The sequence below is a fragment of the Lampetra fluviatilis genome, chromosome 56 (genome assembly GCF_964198595.1).
Source record: "Lampetra fluviatilis chromosome 56, kcLamFluv1.1, whole genome shotgun sequence".
Lineage (NCBI taxonomy): Eukaryota > Metazoa > Chordata > Hyperoartia > Petromyzontiformes > Petromyzontidae > Lampetra > Lampetra fluviatilis.
The window spans coordinates 639728-665068 of NC_136330.1; the positions used below are offsets into that span (position 1 = coordinate 639728).

At 52.5% G+C, this 25341-nt stretch overlaps 2 protein-coding genes across 3 annotated transcripts in view; one reads left to right on the top strand and one right to left on the bottom strand.

The window, feature by feature from the left end:
* Window positions 1–7275: 7275 nt before the first annotated feature.
* LOC144950117 (uncharacterized) lies at window positions 7276–13637 on the bottom strand. Its single transcript, XM_078880178.1, has 7 exons — window positions 13562–13637; window positions 12753–13094; window positions 10031–10159; window positions 9235–9256; window positions 8577–8644; window positions 7760–7813; window positions 7276–7359 (listed from the first exon to the last, which is right to left on the bottom strand). The coding sequence occupies exons 1-7, from the start codon at window positions 13635–13637 to the stop codon at window positions 7334–7336; spliced, it is 717 nt and encodes a 238-aa protein (XP_078736304.1). The 3' UTR covers window positions 7276–7333.
* A 7023-nt stretch (window positions 13638–20660) lies between these two features.
* The window catches only part of LOC144950051 (neuroligin-3-like), a 267381-nt gene continuing 262700 nt past the window's right edge, over window positions 20661–25341 (top strand). The window contains exon 1 of one of the 2 annotated variants that reach the window (XM_078880033.1): window positions 20661–20730. The gene's annotated coding sequence lies outside the window, so the exon portion shown is untranslated. The remainder of the gene's footprint in view (window positions 20731–25341) is intronic. The other variant, XM_078880034.1, reaches the window with a different exon arrangement.

The window sequence follows — 25341 nt, forward strand, 5'->3', positions numbered from 1 at the left end:
ATGTGAACACGCGCAAATGTGAACACGCGCAAATGTGAACACACGCAAATGTGAACACGCGCAAATGTGAACACGCGCAAATGTGAACACACGCGAATGTGAACACACGCAAGAATGTGAACACACGCAAGAATGTGAACACGCGCAAATGTGAACACGCGCAAATGTGAACACACGCAAATGTGAACACGCGCAAATGTGAACACGCGCAAATGTGAACACACGCGAATGTGAACACGCGCAAATGTGAACACGCGCAAATGTGAACACGCGCAAATGTGAACACACGCGAATGTGAACACACGCAAGAATGTGAACACACGCAAGAATGTGAACACGCGCAAATGTGAACACGCGCAAATGTGAACACACGCAAATGTGAACACGCGCAAATGTGAACACGCGCAAATGTGAACACGCGCAAATGTGAACACACGCAAATGTGAACACGCGCAAATGTGAACACGCGCAAATGTGAACACGCGCAAATGTGAACACACGCGAATGTGAACACACGCAAGAATGTGAACACGCGCAAATGTGAACACACGCAAATGTGAACACGCGCAAATGTGAACACGCGCAAATGTGAACACACGCAAATGTGAACACACGCAAGAATGTAAACACGCGCAAATGTGAACACGCGCAAATGTGAACACGCGCAAATGTGAACACACGCAAGAATGTGAACACACACAAATGTGAACACACGCAAATGTGAACACACGCAAATGTGAACACGCGCAAATGTGAACACACGCAAATGTGAACACACGCAAATGTGAACACGCGCAAATGTGAACACACGCAAATGTGAACACACGCAAATGTGAACACGCGCAAATGTGAACACGCGCAAATGTGAACACGCGCAAATGTGAACACGCGCAAATGTGAACACGCGCAAATGTGAACACGCGCAAATGTGAACACACGCAAATGTGAACACGCGCAAATGTGAACACACGCAAATGTGAACACACGCAAATGTGAACACGCGCAAATGTGAACACACGCAAATGTGAACACACGCAAATGTGAACACACGCAAGAATGTGAACACACACAAATGTGAACACGCGCAAATGTGAACACACGCAAATGTGAACACACGCAAGAATGTAAACACGCGCAAATGTGAACACGCGCAAATGTGAACACGCGCAAATGTGAACACACGCAAGAATGTGAACACACACAAATGTGAACACACGCAAATGTGAACACACGCAAATGTGAACACGCGCAAATGTGAACACACGCAAATGTGAACACACGCAAATGTGAACACGCGCAAATGTGAACACACGCAAATGTGAACACACGCAAATGTGAACACGCGCAAATGTGAACACGCGCAAATGTGAACACGCGCAAATGTGAACACGCGCAAATGTGAACACGCGCAAATGTGAACACGCGCAAATGTGAACACACGCAAATGTGAACACGCGCAAATGTGAACACACGCAAATGTGAACACACGCAAATGTGAACACGCGCAAATGTGAACACACGCAAATGTGAACACACGCAAATGTGAACACACGCAAGAATGTGAACACACACAAATGTGAACACACGCAAATGTGAACACACGCAAATGTGAACACGCGCAAATGTGAACACACGCAAATGTGAACACACGCAAGAATGTGAACACACACAAATGTGAACACACGCAAATGTGAACACACGCAAGAATGTGAACACACACAAATGTGAACACACGCAAATGTGAACACACGCAAGAATGTGAACACACACAAATGTGAACACGCGCAAATGTGAACACACGCAAGAATGTGAACACACACAAATGTGAACACACGCAAATGTGAACACACACAAATGTGAACACACGCAAATGTGAACACACGCAAGAATGTAAACACGCGCAAATGTGAACACACGCAAGAATGTGAACACACACAAATGTGAACACGCGCAAATGTGAACACACGCAAGAATGTGAACACACACAAATGTGAACACGCGCAAATGTGAACACGCGCAAATGTGAACACACACAAATGTGAACACACACGAATAAAAACACACGCGAATAAAAACACACGCGAATGTAAACACAAACACAAATGTAAACACACACGAATGTGAACACACACAAATGTGAACACACGCAAATCTAAACACACACGAATATAAGCACACACAAATGTATTTACACATAAATATAAACGCATGCAAATATAAACGCACGCAAATCTGAACGCACACAAACACACGCAAGTATAAGCAATTGTTTCATGTGAAACTTGGCAAACGCGTTTCAACTCGTCTGACCTTATCGTGGTCACTTTATTGTACTTAATGCAATCTGCAATGATTGATGAACTCGAGCAATCTCAGCTCTTCCATAGCAATCCCACGGTTGGCCAGGCAAACACGGTTGCCACGGGTAACAGCACCCTCCGCGTCTCACGCGCACACGGTTGCCACGGTAACCCCTCACCTTGCACAGTTGCCACGGTAACGTCCTCCTCACGCATACAGTTGCCTCACGCGCACGGTCGCCATGGTAACCCCCCATCGCCCCCCCCCCACCTCACGCACCTGCTGGAAAGGGATGGCGCGGCACTCGTCGGCCCGCAGGTCCTGCGCCTGCACGGGGAGGGTGAGGATCCCCCCACCCCTCGCGCCCCCCTCCTTCTCCTCTCCCTCGGCACGCGCCACGAATTCCCGCCAAGAGCGCGCGGCTCCGTCACGTGACACCACCGCAGTCGCGTCGACGCGCGCCGCCACGTGGCCGCCACGCGGTGAGCCTTCGACGATCTCTTTGTTCTGCGTCGCGCGTTCTCTCTTCTGGTCGAGGGCGTTCTCCTTTCTCTTCTCGTTCAGGAGATTAGTTTCGCTTTTGAATATCGCCGTTCTACTTAACTTTTCGTGTTCTCTTACTTTCTCTCCATCTTCTAGATTTGTATTTTCCAACTGGCCTGATGAGGATCCCTCCACCTCGTCGTTCTTCGCACTGTAGCCTATTTGTTGTACAATTGTCACCTTCGCGTCATTATCTCGAAATAATGTGTCTGTGTGTAGTGCATCTGTGGTTTTAGGCCCATCCTTTTTGGCCTCCGCATGTCTTTCTTTCTCCAGCCCCTCATAATCCTCTTCCACTTCCTTGACATTCTTCTGTTTGTTCTTGTACTCACCTCGCAGTAAGTTGTCTTCCGCCATCATCGCCACCACCGTCTTCTCGTCATCCTCCTGGCTCGGGGCTGACGTGGCAGATCCGTCATCATTCTCATCGGTCCATGTTGGAGGCGGAGGGATAGGAGGCATCAATGGTGATCTCACAGAGCCCGAGTGTCGTCCTTTGGCGAAGAGTCCGGCCGCCTTTGAGTCAGGAAAGTCAGACGACGTCACCTGGAATGGCCGCTCATAATCTGATGCCTCTAACCGCCTGGTTGAACTGAAACCTTCATCTTCTGTCGCAGCAGAGGTCCCAAATAACGTGTGACCCTGTTGCCTGTGAAATCGTCCTTCTTTGAAGAATAATTGCTTCGTTAAAGTAGCAAAATCCACACTGTGGGTTTTTTGTTTTTCAATCGTGTAGTCAGCAGGACGGATCTGGTGAGAGGTCGCCTCGTGGTGAAACTCAGAGGCGTCTGCTGAGTTTGCGTTCCCTGCAGCAGCAGCAGCAAGAAAAATTCGCTTGTACAGGTCAACTTTGTTGCTCGCAACTTGCGTTTTGTGTTGCCCCAAGTGCGCGTCGTGCAGAAGAGGCGCCGCAGGTTGTTGAATTTTGCGGCCGGGAATTGCGGGTGACCCCGGCAAATCCAGCGTCGTCTTCATCAAGGCAAATTCACCAGACAGAGGCGAAGACGCCAAGTCCTGACTTGAAAGAGCACCAACGATTTCAGGAGGAGGAGGGACATGAAGGGAAACAAGACGAGGACGAGGAAGGCGGTGCCCGTGCCAGGAGCTGAGCCCGGCGAGAGGAGACGCTCTGGCTCCCGTGTCGAGGCAGAGCACGGCCGTCAGGTAGAGGGACGACGTCGCGAACATCGCTCGCTCGGTGGGGCACGTGTCAACTTAGAGCCCCGGCAGAGTTTCAAAGCGCTGGAAGGGGCCTCAGAGCGACACGGGCCCTGGAGTCGGTGTTACTGCTGGGCGAGGAGAGGCCGCTCGGTTTAATACGCTACGGGGCTTAAGCCGCATTAGCTCGATACAAAGACACAGCTCCCCCGTATAGCCTTCACAGAGTGCCGTGGAAAGTGCCGTTAGCGAGGAGCACCTATAAACTGCAGGACGGCACACGAGGGGGTGATGCGGCTGGCACGAGGTCCGGCCAGTGGTTCTGTTTGCACACATCGCACCAGCTCCTCGTTAAATGCTGAGTCGACATGTGGGAGTCGCAGAGCCGGTTCAGTTCGTCACTGATGTTGGCTGTGAGCGGGAGTTAAATGCGGGTTGTAGCGCATTGCACACTGACCATTGATAGAAACTCCACGACTTTAACGACAAAGGTCGCCCCATAGGCAATCGCAGACTGTGGGGGCGAGAACTGTTAGCGAGCACCTGTGAAAAGACTGTCACGGCACACGAGGGTGTGGATTGCCAGCACCACGCCCGGCCGCCTTTGTCTCCCCAGTGGTGATGTATACACAGCGCACCAGGTACTAATTTGAGGCTGAGTCGACCTAGGGAATGCCACACACACCTACATCCCACCTCTGCCACACAAACACCAACAGTCCCACCTCTGCCACACACTCAACACACACACACCTACATCCCACCTCTGCCACACACACACACCTACATCCTACCTCTGCCACACACTCAACACACACACACACCGACATCCCACCTCTGCCACACACTCAACACACACACACCTACATCTCACCTCTGCCACACACTCAACACACACCTACTTCTCACCTCTGCCACACTCAACACACACACACCTACTTCTCACCTCTGCCACACTCAACACACACACACCTACATCTCACCTCTGCCACACACTCAACACACACACACCTACATCCTACCTCTGACACACACTCAACACACACTGCACCCACTCCTCTTCTCCACTTACACACACACACCTACATCCCACCTCTGACACACACTCAACACACACACACCTACATCCTACTTCTGACGCACACTCAACACACACTGCGTCCACTCTTCCTCTCCACTTACACAGTCCAGCCGTTAATTAGACCACAGCGGGGGTGTGGAAGCCAAGCAGAAGGCTTACCATAATGTCCAGATTTTAAGACGCACTTATTTCCGCTGTACGGTATATTAAAGCAAAAGTTTTGGGTGCGTCTTATAATCCGGCCCGTGTGTGTGTGTGAGAGAGAGACACCATATGTTTTTCACTTTATCGATACCTGGCACAAGTGTGGGCTGCGTCTTAATTTCCGCAACGTCTCCTATAGGTGATCAGGAGAACACGGTAAGACGTATCGGCTATCGGCATTCATTTAAATGTCAACACCGGCAATGCGTAAAGTTAAATATCTTTGAACGCATTTTACATAAACGTCAATTAAAATGAATGCTCATTATCGACGGTGAATGATTTACTTAACCCGGTTAATGTGCTGTGTGAATTTTAGATGACACATTTATCCTGTTTGCAACAATTACATAACCGATGTCTCCTTCACCTAATGATCTCTTAACATTCGAACACCAAAAGCATGTCTTACACAACCCATCAGCCCCACGGCCATCTGGGAGTGTAACATTTCAGCAGCATTGATTCAAAACAAGCAAGCTCTGGACCGGTTTCGACAATTCACTGTCTCATCAGCAGGGTCAGGCTCGCTTCAATCAATGCTGGTGAAATGCCAGATGTTTAGAGACAGGGACCCTTCTCTCCACGATGTGGGCTCCTCAGTCTGAAGCAACATTATATTGCAATACATAACTCGACACGACTCTTCGCATCGTTGTGGATAATACCCATAACGCAATGGATAAACAATGTCTCCTGCACATACATGGAGAGATGGGCGTGTGTAGGAAACACTGCTTGTTTATTTTCTTATTTATATTCTCCACAATGCCACTGATGACGTACCTCGCTGATCCCGTGCCCATGCTGGACATCTGTGAAAAGAGCTTTAGAGCTCATCGGATTCCTCCTGCAGTCTCGATAAAGATTCTGATTCTGTATTGAGTTATGCACACTGCAATGAGTATGGCGCTCCATTGTCAGCAGAGGGTATTGCAGACAAAACATCTAAATATCCATTGTTGTACTGCACAATGCCTCGACGTCTGCGCTCCCCGCCTTCATTCACCCGCGTTGACCAGCATGGTGATTGGTGAAGTATGGTCAAATAATCCCCGCGACCTACACGGTGTGGGGAGGCCCTCATCCAGCGGTGGATGGGCAAAAGGACTGCATGTCAGTGTTCATTTCTGGTATCAAAATAAAGTGACGGGCGTATTCGGAAACTGCTTTTAAAATAATTGCAAAGATGTTCATGACTGCCCACCAAATACCAAAGCGTGCCGAGATGATACTTGAATGGCCACACAGACTGAAAATAATTTAACGTAATCACTGTAACAAAAATAAAACTTCCGTCATGTGCCTAATTGAAATTCGATTTAAATCAAATGAAGCGCTGTGTTTGTGTGCTGGCCACTAATCAGATTAATCAGGGAGGGTTAAAACTGTGAAGAGTCGACTTTTCGCATGGCCCTGCTTGCGTTTGGGATTAAAGCGGCAGCTGTGGTTGCCAGAGTACCTTCTCCCGATGGCCCAGCCCTAAACACAACAATTGGCAATAACGCTGAGTGGCTGCAGTGTGCCTCGAGAAGAGCGTGTTTATTCAGTGCTCACTCCGCGACACGACACGGTTCGGAAATCAAGCAATCGCGATCATTGACGATAGCATGGATCGGAAATTGAAAAACGGGTTAATGGGTAACAAATGAACCGAACGTCAGAAGAACCCCTGTCGGAATGTCCTACGATGGTCAGGGGCTATCGCCTCGAGAAGGTGAATCTGGAGGAGCCTCCTCCACAGAGGGTCCCCGAACGCTGAACAAGCAGCCGCCGCTCAGCACGAGACCCACTCCAGCCACAGATTCATTTTCTGGAGACTTATTCTCAACTTAACCGGGTCCGACTTATTTTACCGAAAAGTACCACAAACTACTGCAAAGTACTACAAAGCCCCCCCCCCCAACTGAGAGCCCCCCACCTGCGCCCCCCCTCGCCCACTCCCGATCCCAAGTGCGACTTCCGCGGCCCCCCATACCCTCCCCCCGATTGCTAGCCCCCTCTCGCGGGCCGGGCTACCCGGTGGATGTCCTGCGGCATCTTCTTTCACTCTCTGACACGAGCGTCAGTTTCTGAAAAACAAATCACGCGCACGTTACGTTGTCGAGTGATCAGGTTAGCCGCTGCGATCACGGAATCATGTGGAGATCATTCAACAATCCACGTGCAGCCCTTTAAGGGCACCCCTAGTGGCAGCCGTCCCTGTGGGGACAACATTGCTCAGAATCGCCTGGCCTGCAAACCGGCATTTGTCTGGAAGTATGGGGTGATGATTACCCCATATGTGTAATCACAATTGATGAAGCCATTCCAAATTCAACGTAATGTTAATGGTGTTTGGCCACGCGAAAGTCAACTGAGATCAATTATATCTTTCACTATTGAGATTTGGATAGCCATTGTCACTGAGCACATTACATTTGCTATGAAGCCAGGTAGTTTGTGGTTAGTAAAACATGTTACAGTCCTTACCATGGGAATGTGGTATTTCCTCCACTGGCTGCTTGTTGCCAATAACGAGGACCTCTGTGAACATCAAAAACGAAAAGTGGCAAAACACTGAAAGCCTCACCCACTGTCATGGGGACAGACGAGCGTAGACCCTAACGAGCTAATCTCTCACTAATTCTAGCCCTACCCCTACATCTTATTAAATAAATAAGCCATATTTTCTAACACTATTCACAGTTACCTTCAAATGATCCAAGAATTAATGTTTAGCACAATTGTGAAGTGTTATCCGTGAGGTTACATCGTTATCGCAACTGCATTTTCTGGGAAATCATGACGGCGTGCAACCGACAGCTTGGGAATCGATGCTCAATCACAGGGTAAAGGTGCAGCACTGCAACTGATTTCTCACGCCACTGCTGGCGTATGAAGGGCCTCTACTCGAGGGAGCTTCAAACTGCGGCGTGGGGAGATGGAATCGAACGAGCGACCTCAGGATTGCAAGTCCGCGGTGCTGACCGTCACACTGCGGCAGCCTCCCTGGGAATGAATAACTTTACACATCGTGTGAGCGTCAGGGCCGTTCTTAGTGAGTGGGGGGGGGGGGGGTGCGGGGCCCGGGGCAAAGCCCAGCGCGTGGGCCCCCCGACGCCTTAAAACTAAAGCGGAAGTATTACATCTGGCAGCGTGACGTCGAAGCGTCCCCCCCCACCCCAAAGCGTGGGGCCCGGGGCAGTCGCCCCGATTCGCCGTTCCCGTCGGGACACGGCTCTGCGTGATGATCACAGTGAGCGTGGCGGCCCGGCAGTGGTGGGTGCAGCTGCTGGGGTTGTCCCACCTGCCACGTCGCTCCGGACGACCGGGCGCTCTCTCATAGCCCGCAGGGTGTGGATCCTGAAGGTTTGCCTATCGGCGACAATGTGACGAGCATTACAACACACCACTCGTGATGCCGTATTATTGTAGTTGTTATGACCACCAATGCTACTGTTGTCTACCCATGAAAGTCTCACCGAGTCCCGTGACCTTGTTTCAGGAGGGTCCTGCTAATGTTTGCACCAGTCCAAGTTGGCCCCAACAATTGCAATTGGCCAAGATCTGTGGTCCTACGTTGGGCAGTTTGGCGAAATACACGAATGAGGTGAAGACTCAGCCGTGAGACGGGGGGTCATATTAAATCCCCCATGCAGATGGAATACGGATGGAAATTAACCCACCCACTTGCTGTACTGCCACCGTTACCCCGACAAGCCAGGAGATGCAATGTAATAAGCGTCTAAATGCAACCTCATCTCCAGACGCTTCACAGATCTGGGTGGTGACCTCGATGGCCCACGGGCAGGTGAGGGAGCTTCACACATTCCTGTGTACCACCAACCCTCACTGCATCCACGGCGCTGAATTGCTAGGCGTGAGCAGAGTTCGTGATGGCCTTGCCGTCAGACCGAGCGCGTGAACTCCTCGGGCGGACCCAGGGGTGACACGAAAGCGCTTACCACTTTTTGAGGGTCCTTTTCCCTGAACAAGAACAACACAAGGACACCACCACACAGCACATTAGGGGCGCGCCCACCTCGAGGGGGCATTGCCGAGAGGAGCGGGCCCAGCTCCCCACCGCGTGGATCGTCACAGCGACACAACCGAGGGTGGCAGTGGCGCCGTCGAAGCGTCGCTGCCATCGCCTACAAGCCGGTAAAGTCTTGACCCAGTGAGGCTCTCTCCCCATCTCTGGTGGGTCTGTTCGGGGATATTAACTTCAAACTCTCATAATAAACACAACATATTCCCATGAATTGTAAACTGATGAAGGAGAAGCATCCCATAAACCAGGGAGGCGGCCGCGGTGTAATGGTCAGCAGCACGCTACCGGACTTGCCGTCCAGAAGTCGCCGGTCCGACTCCATCTCCCGGCGTGTAAGTTGAGACAAACGTGCAAGTTTATTAAGCCCCCCCCACCTCCTGCCGCCTCTCGCCACCCAGCGGTGTAAGTTGGCTTAGCGCGGTTCGTCCACAATGGGCGAGTCGCGTGTGGTGGTGGGGAAACGTGTGGGTGCTCCCACCTCGTTTAAGTCGTCTGGCCAGCGTGCAAGTCCAGGCCACGTACTCTCTAGAGGAGATCTCCAGAGCTCGCTCGAGTGGAGGCTCTCCCATCAGCGAGCACCATTTACAAAACAAAAGCGCTCCCCTCCTGCGCAGTTCAAGAAGAGTTCACAATCCGGCCTCGGACCCCCGCGGCACGGCGCTCTGGCCCATTGAATGCGCCGCTGGCAGGAGGCAGAGTCTGGCACTTACGTCGGTCGTAATTGAGCACCGTGTCGCAGAGGCAGCTCAGTAGGGGCACCGTGGCGACCATCCCGATGCCGATCCCCACCGGCACCAACCAGAGCACGTGGGGGCACGAACGCGGGCAATTGCACGGCGCTGGCCCGGTTCCATCCGATGTGGCGTTGGTGAAAAAAAAACCCAATCAATCAAACTTTACTTCTATCGCAATATTCGTGCAAAAAAAGCAATTCATAGCGCTTTACAGGCATGGACAGTAAACATGAAATTCTAGGCAAAATAAAATCACTTTGTAACACATTTCTAGCAAAGGCATAATCAAACCAACACAATTAAAGAATCCTAATTCAAAGCAAGTTTTAAAAGCAAGTCAGGTTTTAGATTTATTTTAAAAGAGCCCAACGATTCTGAAGCGCTCAGATCCCCTGGCAGGCGGCTTCGCCCGAGGCTTTGGTCCTGGCCGTCGTTGAGGTTCACGATGTGAGCGCCAACGGAACGGACAGAAATCGCATGACATTGCTTGCTGATGCTGCGTCGACGCTATGTCCTATGGAAGAAGGGCCAATGCTTGAATCGTCGCATGTTGTATATATATATTTGGTTTAAGGGCCACGGTGTTATTGGCGAACGCGTTGAGTTTGTTTCGTTAACCGTGCGTGTGCACCGCTGGCAACGGAAGCAGCAGCAGCAGCAGCATCACCCAATCACTTTTCGACTCCACGAGCGGCTTCTAACCCACGGACGTCGGCGCCGGGAATCTCCGGGAGTCGAGGATTTGCCCGCAGGAGTGCGCGGCGACAGATCCAGAGGACGAGCGCTGAGCGCGCAGCCCAACTCGGACCCCCCCCCCGCTCCCCCCCCCTGCTCCCCCCCACCGCTCCCCCCCGCTCCCCCCCCGCTCTCCCCCGCTCCCCCCCCGCTCCCCCCGCCCCCCCCCGCTCCCCCCCCGCTCCCCCCCGTTCCCCCCCCCGCTCCCCCGCCCCCCCCGCCCCCCCCGCCCCCCCCCCGCTCCCCCACGCTCCCCCCCGCTCCTCCCCCCGCTCCCCCCCGCTCCCCCGCCCCCCCCGCTCCCCCCGCCCCCCCCCGCTCCCCCCGCTCCCCCCCGATCCCCCCCGCTCTCCCCCGCTCACGGCTCGAGTCGCACGCTCCGACGGGCGGATCGCGAGCGTCGACTTTGGTTTTAAATCCACCGGAGGGAAGGTCGCTCCCTGGTCACACGCGGGTGGACGCTCCCCGCGGATCGCCCCCTCGCCGACTGAGTGACGTGCTCTGGCTGCGCTTTTCTTTATTTTGTTTGTTTTAGGAATCGGCGTGCTGAGGTTGAACATCCAAGTCACGGCTCAGCGAATAACGAGACGTGTCCAGGTGCCAAGTCCCCTTGTATCGCGTGTCTGTGCGAGAGGGCAACCCCATTACACGCGCGCGGTTTGTGAGATGCTTTGCTCATTCGATGTCACAGCTTATACATTTGGAGTGTTTCACAATCTCCGCGTGGCTTAATCACCACAGGTTTACTCATTTGTGCTGTTGCATTGCTGTGTATGTGTCCGCGGTTGTCCTGTGTAGAGCGCTGAGGGATATTGTTTTTAGGTTGTGTCGCTTCTTGTTAGTCACGATGCCCGGCGTTTCGCTCCACGTGTTGTGGGAGCTGAGAGCCTTCAGCAGGTGGAGTGTGTGAAACGTTGGACATCGTGCCGAACAACAACAACGCTATTTCCAACCCAGACAGACATCCGAGGGCTTAGCCATTCTCTCCCTGAAATGTAAACTCCCAGCGCTTCTCGAGTTCCCACGACTCCCGTCGACCGAATCGCTCGACACTGCATCACGACCCTTGCCGAAAGTGCTCGGTGACCGCTGGCCGCATTACCAGCAGAGGACAGTGGTAGCAAAACAATCCATTGTTGTTCTGTACTCTTCTCCAACGCCTATGCTCACGGGGCTTCGCCAAACCGAACTGAGCGATGTGAGCGGAAGAACGTTCCAACAGCCCCGCGCGGCGTGGGGAGGCCGTCACCCGGCAGAGGATTTGACAGAACGGGCCGCGTTTGCGCACGAAGGCACCGCTGGAACAATCAACGGCCCCGGAACATCATCGACGGCCGACGATGCGCACATCGGCGGCCTCGTGAATAGAAAACTAAAAACACACAAAGCCACAGCGGTGCGCCTGTGGCCATGCGATCCGAACCAGATAGTAAAGCAACTGTGGTCTGCGCTTCCTTCGACGGCGAAGGAGGAGGAAGAGTAACGCGACGCTGTCTCTCTCTCTCTCTCCCTGCTGAAGCCCTCACGTCTTGGAGTGCAGCAGGAGCTCGACGTTGGCATCGGGCTGCTGGACACATTGCCGAGGCCGACATTGCGCGCCAGCGTGGAGCTCATCTGGGTTTACACTTTGCGGCGATTGTACGGCGTATCTACCGCGTGATATACGATCCACATACTCTTAGGTTTTTTCGGTAAAGTCACGTAGGCAAAAATAAATAATATTTTTTACTTTTATTATTTATTTTTGCCTACGTGACTTTACCGGAAAAACCTAAGAGTATGAATCCTTGCAGTCACGAAAGCTTCAAATCTAGAATACGATCCACAATCATCGAATTGTCTGTCCGGCAAGGTTATCATGATCGCATTGTGATCATTCCAAATAAACAACAATAATGCATGGCAAGGATCGATGATAACCACGGTGGTTGGTACTGCTGGTGACGATGGTGACGACGATTACCCGCGTCCACCCTCAGCTCCGTTTCGAAGGTCACGTGGCTGGAGTGGGCAGAGGAGAGGGTGCAGACGTAGACGCCGGTGTCCTCCTCCCTCGCCCCCACGATGCGCAGCGAGAAGTCTCTGCTGGCCTGCCCGGGCACGTCCATCCTCCGGGCGAACGCCGCATGGCAGCGCTCGGCGCTCGGTGTCACCGCGGCTTGGCCGAAAGTGGCGATGGACACGAATTCGTCGTTCTGCAAGTCTGGATACCATCTCCAGGTGCCGTTCCGCTCGGAGGGATTGCCCGACGGGCACGGAAGATGAACGGTTTTGCCGGCGGTCGTCACGATGTTGGAACCGAGAGCTACCAGAATAATAAAAAAAAAGCAAAACAAATATCCAAAATAACCAGAATATAACATAAGATAATACTAGTAATAATAATGTCAACTCGTCACGATGCGCTGCCGCCGCACTATTTTCACTCGCTCTCGTAGAGAGAGAGAGAGGGAACGACTCAGAGACAGAACGACTCAGAGACAGAACGACTCAGAGACAGAACGACTCAGAGACAGAACGACTCAGAGACAGAACGACTCAGAGACAGAACGAATCAGAGGCGCCAGAAGGAACTACAGACGAGCGGGAAGGCAGCAGCAGCAGCAGCCACGCGGTGGCGTGGAGCCGGCGCTACCAATAATTGCCCAAGTTCTGCATTCCTCTTTATATCATGGTGTTATCGACCAATTAACGAGTGTGGCGGGAAAAAAACAGAGCACCTGTAGAAAGCCCACGTGTGCGGGGGGGGGGGGGGAACACTCAATATCATACCGACGAAACAGGTGGAGTCCACATTTGCTGTACTGCCTTCTGGCAAGCCAGGCCACGGCACCTCGTTGACGCCCATGGTAAGCGCCGTGAAGGCATCGAAAACAAAAATATCACAGCTCTTGGAGAAGCTCCCAGCACATAAAGCGAACGTCGGAGATGGTAGGAACACGACGCATCATAGCCGGAGGCCACATCGGCGAGTCGGCCAAGCCCACGTTTGCTCAGCTTGGGATTCACTCAAACTAAACCAAAACGAAACTATTTTTTATTTTACCAGGTAGGGTCCACCGAGCTGCATAGCTCTTTTTTAGAAGCGACCTGGCCACAAATGATATTTCAACGAAGTGGCTTATCACGTGGACACTATAGCGGTCAGATACTCTCAAACGGATGAGTCTCAATGTGGAGGGAAAACCCGAAGGACCCGGAGAAAAATCTATACGACCACGGGGAGAACATGCACACTCCAAATACACAGTCGACGTCAGGGTCTAGATGGAACTCACGACCTCCTGTATTCGAGGCGAGGTAGTTAACATCTGTCCACCGTGGCGCCCCACGTACCTGGCGGGGGACCGATGGAAAGAAGAAGAAGCAGAGATACCACGAGAAGCTGAAGACCCACAGCCCCCATTGTGTGTGCGTGTCGCACAAACGGGCCGAGCGTAGCTGTTGAAGCCCCCTGGCGAGTGAGGTCCCTCCGAGTTGGAATCGCCTCTTGCGGTTCACGACGATTTCGCCGCGTAGGAGAAAGGCAACGTCGTGGTTTGTTTACAGAGAAGTGGTCGCCGTTAGATCCCCCGAAATAAACTGCAGCTGCATCCTGCACAAACATAATCTACATTTTTTTTAGGAATTAACATATTTAGTTTTTGATTTAAAAAAAGCTAAAATATTTCCCCGATTGTTGCTGTCGGCGTCATGGACGAAGAAGCAATTTGGGAGCTCTGTTGGATTCTAGATTTGAAGCTTTCGTGACTGCAAGGATTCATACTCTTAGTTCTTTCGGTAAAGCCACGTAGGTAAAACAATTAATTAAAATTAATAAAAATAAAACAATAAAAATCACGACGTTTCGGAGGCAACACAAGTCTCCGTCGTCAGGTGGGACCGTCACAGCCAGATTTGCTGCATCAAGTGAGCTCTGTTGGAGCCGCGCAACCCCCTCGTGTTGGCAGAGCGGCGCCAAGAGGGCCCTTCGCGCGATGCGCATTCACTGCTCGGCTGCGCCCCGCCGCTCTGCCCATGACAGTGACGTTCGCTTGACAACGACGAGTTGCGATATTTTAATTCTCAGAGCTGGCATAGCCCAATTAATTGTAGGACCGAATTAAATGCGATGGTTTGTGTGCAGTCGTTAGTGACTGGCTTGAGCCCATCATTATCTTCGTTTTAAGTAAAACAAACTTTAGTTTTTTGTTTAATAGTTTAGTTATGTATGCTCACTAAGATGGAGAACCTGCTTTAGTCACAGCATTTGAACCCAGCACCTAAAACGGTGCTGCTCAGCGCTTTGATCCTTGAGCCCGGCATGGGAACTCTTCACGTTCTGAACTAACTTCACGAACGTAATCTCTGAACGTTCTGTCAGAGATGTTGAGATAATGGGTGGCGTTCCATGTGTTTTTTTTTAATTAAAAGCAAGAGATACGGAAAGATCTCCGACTTGCTAACGACACAATCACAGTCAGCTGCAACACAAGTCAACTGCAGGAAATGTTATAAACAGATGTGTTTAACATTTGGCTCAGGATAATCAAGAGCAAATCCTACTTTAAACTAAAAATCGAGTTTCAAGTTGATTTCGTTGAACCAGGCGATAATTCAAAAGCACTGCAGGATGGGTCTCATTGGGGCAAATGTCGGAGGCCAGGAGGGGGCGCTGGTTGCCGCTGCGTGCGGGAGCGAGATTCCAGGTGGAGCGATGTGCGGTGAAACTTTCGAATGTGGACGATGGGAGCCGGGCGCGCGGCACGCATTGGCCCACTCTTGCGCCTCACGTCAAGGGATCTTTAACCACCACTGTGGATGCAGCAGACGGCGCCCGTAGTATTATTAGCACTTGGGTTATTACACCGCGGTATTAATCAGGGCGGCCGCTCGAATCGAACCGCGAACCTCTGCCACTGCTGGGCCACCGCATCACTGCCCCCCAAATCAAGGCCATATCCAGAACAAATTCACTGAAGAAATTGAGACGTGTGTCAAGAGGGACACAACACATACAAACACCCAGCAGAATGTCAGTTTTCCATTCAGCTAAACTCACGTTTAATGGTTAATGCGTCACGCGTCGAGGCAGAATGCGATCGCCTGCCGTGAGTAACGTCAGAGCGGACACTGCTTGGTTTGGGATCTGAACACAGACGTGTTCAGGTCCAAAATCAAGCGGTGTCCTACCAAGGCGATGGGCTTGCTGTACGCCGATGTCAGACCGAAAAAAAAACCGAAGCGATTCGTCCAATTAGCATGGCTAGCGACATACGGTGCGAAAGAAGGTCTACATACAGACATACATACGGGCGTGAAAATCCAATGTCTTCCCAAAGAGGGAAGTAGGCGCGGGTGGTGAATGTATGTTGGGGGTCATCTCTCCATGTGCACGGCGCTGATAAAGCGGAGGCTTCATTTGGAAAGGGCACGGGCATCTGAAGAGGACGTCCTCCCCACAGCACGTGGCACACTCCTGGCTCTGTACAACCCCTTCCCGACTGGCACGTGGAGTTCGGCACGGTGTGCGTTGTTTTCCATTGCCGAAACGCGGAACTGAGCCAGAACCAAACGGTGATACGTTTGCCGCGTGAATTGGCATGGCAGTCGCCCTTCCAAGCGCTATCCAGGCTCAACTCTGCTTAGCTTTCGAGATGTCATCAACTCGGCCACGTTTGGGGAACTTCTTCTTCTTCGTTAGTGGAGAGCGGCGGCTCCGGTTTTACTTTGAAGTGGTTGCTGAGACAGATATTTGCGGAAGCGCGAGTGGAGTGCATCGCTGTGATGATGATGCCTCCTTCATCTAGATGTCTGTGTGAGTTTAAGGGCCTCGATGTGATCGATGGGTCTCAGTGTTAATCTATAGTTCTTTGTGTGATATCTATGGGAACTTTTTGCCAGTATAAAAAACAATCAAAACAAGCTTTACCCATTCCGGCAAAAAAACAGGAGGTGTTAATATGTTTAAACACCAATTAGATAGTTTAACACGTCGGCTGTCCGCTTGATGATGCGAGTTGTAATTACTGGCGAAACGTCGTACTGGAATTGTAAATGTTGTGGATGTTACTCTCCAACGGACCGGCGTGCTGTCCTCGTAACGAATTGCCATGTTCTGTTCACGTGACAACCCTTACTACTAATTGGCTGTGTCGGGTAGTGGCGTCGTGTTTAACGACACATTTATATATTCACGCGATCTAACCCATAAATAAAAACAATTTTACGGACTAAATAGATAGCTATTGCAAGGCACCATGTCTGCATTAACCACACGGATGTGTGGCAAAACATGCAGACAAACATGCTCTGATAACACACACATATATATAACACATATATATATAACATAGATATGCATAATACTCTTTGACACCGATTGGCCCACAGCAGAGAGCAGCATCCTTCCCCATGGCCACGTCCTCACCACCGGTGGCTCGCTCGTGCGGGAGAGGGCATCACGTGACGCCTGAGCGACCCGTGCGGCAGGGGGCAGCACGCGACCGCCACCGCCGTCGCCGTCGTCCCGAGCGAGCGGGGAGCCGCACGGCGCGGCAAGGGGAGCCGCACGGCGCGGCAAGGGGAGCCGCACGGCGCGGCAAGGGGAGCCGCACGGCGCGGCAAGGGGAGCAGCACGGCGCGGCAAGGGGAGCCGCACGGCGCGGCAAGGGGAGCCGCACGGCGCGGCAAGGGGAGCCGCACGGCGCGGCAAGGGGCGGCAAGGGGCGGCTGTCGTCGAAGCAGCGAGCCGTAGCCGCAGCAACATCAACGTCGCCATCAATCATCTTGATCGATCCACTGTTGGATGAAGGCCTCCCCAAGCCGCCCGCCGCCACCTCTCACGATGCTGCGATGCAACGTTCTACCCAGCGCCTGCACACGGATTTATTTCATCGCTCCATCTCCGCGATGGGTGCGCTCTCGGACGCGTTCCATTTCTTGGCTGCCACCTGCGCTACCATTCTTGACCATCGACCGTGACGCGTCCCTGCCCCGAGCGCCGCTCACTTCCCTGCAGTTTGGACGATGCCATTTAACGCGGCTTGCGTTCTCCTTCTATCTCGCGATGTTCGCAGTGGCGAGCACGTGGCACTGCGCGCTCTTAAAGTGCTCGTGCCGCTTATTTCGTCGTTCGCGAAAGCGGTGCCCGTGGGCCACTCATTGGCTGAGCACGACGAGTCTGGTTGAGGCGATTCGTCACAGGCTCACTCAGGTGACGTCACAGGCTCACTCAGGTGACGTCACGGGCTCACTCAGGTGACGTCACGGGCTCACTCAGGTGACGTCACAGACTCACTCAGGCACGTCACAGGCTGATTCAAGTACGTCTCAGGCTCACTCAGCTACGTCACGGGCTCACTCAGGTGACGTCACAGGCTCACTCAGGTGACGTCACAGGCTCACTCAAGGTACGTCACAGACTCACTCAGGTACGTCACGGGCTCACTCAGGTGACGTCACAGGCTCACTCAGGTGACGTCACAGGCTCACTCAGCTACGTCACAGGCTCACTCAGGTGACGTCACAGGCCCAACATGATGAATCTCAGCAGCAGCAGCAATTAGCAATGTTCTGCACTCTTATTATTATTATGATTCGTCTTCTTGTCGTTATCATGAAGCAGCTGCTGGGAGTTCCATCATCATCATCAGCCTCGAGGGTGGCCCCTCTCAGAAATACAAAACACGGGGAGACATCGTGGCAACAAGAGGAAGCATATCTCACAGGGCAGAGAGAGAGAGAGAGAAGGCTGCGTGTAATGAATTGTCTCCAGTGGTGCATGGTGGGTGTTGTTGTTGTTGTTATTGTTGTTGTTGTTATTACCACGCAACTGAGAAAGACCGAGACTCACAATGTCCCGGGGAAGATCGACAGGTGTCACGTGACAGCGGCTGCTGCCTCCTCGACAAAAGGATGATCCCGGGAAAACCGGGACAGATGGCAACCGCTTCCTACACGCAGTGTGGGTGTGGGGGGCTCAGCTGCCCCTGCTGAATGTGTACTCCCCCTCTCCTGCCCCCCCAATAAAGTGGCATTGAAGACGGAGGCGACTGCTGGGATGCTGCGCGCGATAGACGGAGGGAGTTGTCCCTTCCCCGCAACGTACATACAACATACATACAACATACATACAACATACATACAACATTCATACAACGTACATACAACGTACATACAACATACATGCAACATACATACAACGTACATACAACATACATGCGACATACATACAATATAATACACCAGACATACAACATACATACAATATACATACAACGTACATACAATGTACATACAACGCTCATACAATATACATACACGTGGAGTGGCGGTGGCGCCTCGCACACACACGGGGGGGGGGGGCTGAGCGCACCGTGTTTTGTCCGTCCGCCGCCCAACGTTTGTTTAACGTTTCGTTGAACACTGACGGTGTCGTCGTGGTGCCCCCCCCCCCCCCCGAGTGGTTTGTGTGTACCCCCCCACTCCACTGAAACAAGGTGACGCTGCGACAGGGCTTGCCTGCGCCCGTCGTGCAGTCTGCTCCCAGCACGAGTCCGCAAGGAGGACACAAAGACCACGACGACGACGTCGTCCCGCGTGTAGCCCACGCAGCCTGATGGGGGGGGGGGGCACGTGCTGGGAGCGAGCAGCACCTCTCTGGTGGGGGGGGGGGGGCACAACCACTCCTGGCCGCCTTTGTCTCTCGCTACTGTTTGCGCGCCATCGCGGGAGCTCCTCGTTATTTAAGGCTGCGTCGACCTCGAGAGGCGGGCCGCGAGTTGACTCAGACATCAGACGCCGCTGGTAGTGACCGCGGCCGCGAATTGAACCTGGACCACCAAGTTCGAAGTGCAGTGCGCGAACAACCGCTCCCTGCTCGCCGTGGACACAATCAACACGGACAAGTACACCCCCCCGCCCCCCGCTGTTAGCGAGCGCCTATTGAGGCCGGCAGGGCGACGCGCACACGCACCCTTAAACCCTAGCTCCCCCCCCCCGCTCTATTCGAGTTGGGTGGAAGCACAGCACAAAGAGAGAGAGGGGGGGGGGGCAACGGAGGAGAGAGAGAGAAGGAGCGAGAGAGAAAACAACCCTGGGAAACGGAATTACAATGTCAGTCACGCACCGTAGTTAATTATGCTTGACTGCAACAGAAGCAGCGCGGGCACTGCACGAACTCCCCTCCTCGGCGCTGGCAAGGCACCGGGTGAGCCTCGCAGAGCGCGCTCAGCCGGACCCTGGGAGCCCCCCAATCGGGGCCGCGGCCCCCTACCCATCCTCCCCAAGCTTCTCCCCTCTCACGCCAACTCGTGACGCTCTGGCCGCCGTCGTTGTTGTCGCCTTTTTGACTTTCCGTTCTTTGCATTCCATAATAGCACATCTTGGTGGAATGAATGGGATGTGTGGAGCAACCCACGGTCACTCGCCCCCCTCCCCCCACGCCCCCTCGACCGCCCCTCCCCGCCCTCTCTAGCCCATGGTGATGTCGTGGGGCAGTGAGCAGTGAATGCGGAGCGAGTTATTAATGGAATCGCTTCTTCACCCCCCACCCCCATCTCCTCCTCTTCCTCCTCCTAACGGACTGTGCTTCGTTTGAATAGCAGAGGCAAGACGGGGGCAGAGGGGGGTTGGGAGAAGATGGGGGCAGGGTGAAGGGGATTGGCATCACGCGTTGTGAATGCAGCTCAAAATCCCCCAGCCACCCAGCCGGATTGACCCTGGCCGGATCCACAGAGCCCAAGTCCCGTGTTTTGTTCGTGGTGCGTGGCGACGTTGTTCATGCGACATTTTTTTTGGAGATTTCTAGAAAAAAAAAGGAAAACAAAAAAATAATCGCTACAAAAAAAAGCCAAGATAATTTATGACGGTGGTTTCTGCCAAGGAGTGGCCGCATTGCTGGACTAATTTCACCGTTCCGAGTGGCGAGTGAGGGCTTTTGAAAGGCGCGCTGGGCAATGGTAAGTGGCCTTCAGATGGTATTTGTCCTTGAATGTCGATGATTGCCTCCTGATGCCGTTACTGCCATCGCTAGAAGAGGATAATGCAAAAAAAAACATTCTGCAAAGTCGATTAGTAGAAGCCACAAAGTGGCATTCTAACCTTTTAAATTTAAGACCATCATACTTGTTCTGATTCACCATACTTAGAAAGCCGTCACTTGTTCACTTAAAACAATTGACATGTAGAAAGTGTACGTTTCAGGTTGCGATTGGGGAGGAGCAGTGGCGCAGTGGTTAGCGCGTCGCGCTATAAATCCCGGAGAATGAAGTTCCGCTCCGGGCCACGGCTAACATCCGTGACACGGCGAGTGACGCACGAGCCGGCAGTGGTGCCCCCACACTCCTCGCAACGCCCGTGGGGGTGCAGCAGCAACGCGCTGTGTGACTCGGAGGGGGGTGCAGGGAACGCCATTGTGACGGATGCACCGATAGGCTCCGACTTCGGTGCTCTCTTCACCAACCCGCACGAACTAGCGTGGTGAAGTGCCGTCAATAACTCCCGTGACTGACACGGCATGTGGGGAAGCCTTCAGCCAGCATTGTATCAACAGGAACTGTAAGTTATTGTTGTTGTTGTTGCAGTTCAAAAGGTCAAAGCGATTCCCTCCACAAATGAGCATTGATGCATTGGCACTCATCTCTAGTTTAAAGCACTGTATCGGGCGGTCGAAGTTCCACATTCCTATGACGGGGGTGAGTCTATCCGTAGGACAACCGTTGTTGACCTCCCCACAAATTGGTACTGGAATGTATCGACCCCGGCAAGGCTGATGGGTTGAGTCGACCTTCATGCAGCACTTGAACTCGCGGCCTTTCGCTCGCTCGCCGCCCCTGCAGCCGAGAAACTGCGCATTTACAAAAAGTGGTGCCGCGCACTGTATTTGTGTAATGAATATTTGAAAACACGGGGGAGAATAAGGTTTAATTTAATCAATGTCTAGCCCATCCAGGGAAATAACGCAATGGATGGAATATATATTCTTTCTCATTTTGGGAAGTACATTAAAGAAAAAAATTCCTTTTTTTGTTATTACCTGATTCACAATCGCACCAAACAATTCTGACCGCAGTGTTCCGTTGAATGCTCAAACACATGAGGGGTGCTTAGTCAAATAAGGCGCAGAAAGCCATGAATTTAGATCAGAAAGCACGCGGCACATTTATACCGGGGAAAATCCACAGCAGCAGCAGCAGCAGCGAGGACCGGCTTATGAAACGTTCAGTGAATCAGATACGGCTTGATCTCCCTGCAATGAAAAGAGAAGGGCCATTTTAGGACCGCGGTGTTATTCACGAACGCGTTGTGTGTGTTGTGTTGTTGTTTTGTTGTTGTGTTGTTGTTTGTGTTCATGCGCCACTGCCAACGCAGCAGTGTCCCCCCGCACGTTGTCTCCGTTATTGTATGGATACCAGATGTTAGAGAAGCTACATCGCTTGCGTTTGCTTTATTGATGGAGGGGCCCTCTTTAAAAAGCGACATACTTCCGACAGCCGCCCCACCTGCCACCATCGGGAATCTACTCGACACTCCTGTGCAGTTAACCGTTTGTGATCTCAACATTGTAGAGCAGCGCGCTAACCACTCTGCTACTGCTCCCCACGTACACACAAAGACAAAGATCCCCCGTACAGCCTCAACAGACTGTTGGGGGCAAGTGGTGTTAGTGAGTAGCACCTATGAAGAGGGTGTGTGGCCAGCACCACGCCCGGCTGCCTTTGTCTCCCTAGTGGCGATGTTTACACAACGCACCTGGCACTCATTTGAGGCTGAATGGACCTCGGCGAGGCCCAGGACGGGTTCAGATAATCGTCACTGGTGTGGCCGTGAGCGAGAATGGAACTCGCGTTGCTGGGTTTGTAGCACAGCGTGCTAACCGCTACGCTACCGCTCCACACACTCACACCTACACACACACTCACACACACCTACACACTATCCCTGGTCCAATCTCTCATGAGCTGCCCGCTGGGATGCGTGAGGTGCAGGTGACTTCGGTCATCTGGGTCACAGCAAGGGGAGGCTATCTACACACGAGCACCAGGTCAAGGTGTACGAAAGCAATCATCACACAGACACTCGCCCCCCTGTACTAACCCGACCGTCCGACAAACGTTCGTAGAATCGTAAAGGCGCAGCCATGCAATAGCCAGCACGCGCCACTGTTTCCGGAAGTGGCCTCCACCAGAAATTGCTCCCGAGAGCCCCTCCTCTCGAGGGTATTTAGCCTACTCTTCCACGCTGACCCAGACGTCTCGAATAAGGTGAAGGAGTGTACCCACACTTTACCCCACTACACGATTAGCTGACTGTGTTGAACATGTTTCGCATTCACACGGCTGGCTGGGCAGAGGCGTTGGGAAGGGGGGAGGAGGGTAAGAAACTGGGCACCATTGTTTAAACTGCCGCGCCGGGAGATCGGTCCGGCGACCTCTGGTGGACAAGCACCAACAGACAGCCATGGCTCACCCTCTGCTGTTCCTGCTACTTCTTGGCGTCCACTCTTGAGGACGTTCTCTCTCCCATCAACACGAAACTGTGTTCGCTTGTCAACGTCACAATAACAAGAAGCGAGCCAATTTCTCCCAGGACTCCCAGTGTCCAGTGACGATCTACAACTACAAGCCGGTCAATTTCCTCGCTCGCTCTCTCTCTCTGCCCTGACGAAGGGCCATTGCCCGAAACGTCTGCCCACCGCACAGTAAGATTCTCGCACGATGAGGCGGGGGAGAGCGCTGGATGTGTCGAGGTTTGCGTCTCGCGCTGTGCTTCGTCACCGCTGCCAATGGCAGGGCCCCTCATTCGGACGTGAAAGTTTCATAAACAAGAACTCCGTACGTTTTGCAAGGTCAGTGGTAAAGTTTTAAACTTGCGATTGCACTCTAAGTTAAGATTAATTCGCACCGAATGCTTTTGTTGGGTGGTTACAGAACGTGCACACTCCTCGCTGCTTCCCCGATGTTTGTATTTCTCAGTCTGCTCACGCTCATCGCGGATGGCTTTCAGAGCAGCAAATTTCGACATTCAGACGCAATAATCGGTGCCCTCTGCACTGCACGGGGCCCGTCATCCAACGCTGCTGTGGAGGCAGCAGCAGGAGCAGCAGCAGCAGCAGCAGCAGCGAGTGTCGGTGGATCACTGCAGACAAATGTTGCTGTGAAACTCCCGTCCCGTGGGCGTCGAGGGGAAAGTCATTACCGTGGCTCGCCAACGAATGAGTGTTTAGACACAAGGGAGTAAACCGGAGCACCTGGAGAAAAACCCCCACGCATGCGAGGGGGCAACACTCTTTCCCGTACAGATGGAACAGGTGGGAGTCCGCATTTCTTTTACCGCCTTCTCCTGGCGAGTCAAGGTATGGCCAAGGTAGAGGGGAGTTTCACGCGATCTGCGTGTGATCCACCAACCCTCGCTGCTGCTTCCACAGCGCTGGATCACGACAGGCAGCCACGTGTAGCCACCACCACCACCTCCGTCTCTGCGTGCGCATCACGCGCGGTGTCTCTGTCAACGACCAAGCAAGACTTTTGCTACGTAATCGTGCTACACCGCCCGTTAGAAATGAACACACACACACACCATATATTTCATCTTCCCTCCCCCGACTTGAATGTAAAGCCTGTTGAGGATATGTGAGGATACACGTGAGGATACATGTGTATGCGGTGGCGGTGGTGGGCACGAACGGTGACGTCTACTTCCGGTGAACCTTGTGACGCAGCGATGGCTGTGAACGGCGCTCCGCGTGCTGCTCCAGCGGCCTCCCTCCCTCGACGTTGGCGTCGCGAGCCCTTCTCTCTCCGTGGAGCGACGTCATCCTTGTCATTAGGAAGCGACGTCATCCTTGTCATTAGGAAGCGATGTCATACTTGTCATTAGGAAGCGACTTCATTTGCATGTGAATCGGGGTCGGCAGTGGAGACATGTGAAAAGGCATACAGTTTCGATTTAAAGCTTTCGTGACTGCAGGGATTCATCTTTTTGGTTCTTTCGGTAAAGTCACGTAGAAGGGAAATAATAAAATGATGAAAATAAAACATAATAAAATAAGATAATTCTCACGACGTTTCGGCCACAACGCAAGCAGCCTGAGGACTTTACCGAAAGAACCAAGAAGGCGTACAGTGTTTAGGGTGTGCGATCGAGCGTGGTGATCCGGCGTAAGTTTCGTGTAGTTTTTCGCTCTCTCGCGGTATAATGAATAATACTATTAACGTCGTTATTATTATTATTAATGATCGCAGTGCAATTTATTCATGAAAGCCTCGCAGTGGTCCTGAGTGCGACATCCACCCGGCCTGAGTTATACTTATTCAATATTATGATATAATTTATTTACATGGAGAAGGCTGGCCAAAGTGAGATGCATAGTTTAAGTTTTAACGCCATCAGTCGAATGGTAAAACATAATCCATGTAATGTATTTATCCAGGAAAGCTTCAAATAATAACAATAATTCTTGTATTTACCTAAGAGAGTGCCACGAAAGAGCCCTCCTCCCAGAAGGCATCTGGCTTCCTCTTCCACCTTGGGGGCCAGAGACGTCTGGGATAGACTCTCTGTGGTAAATC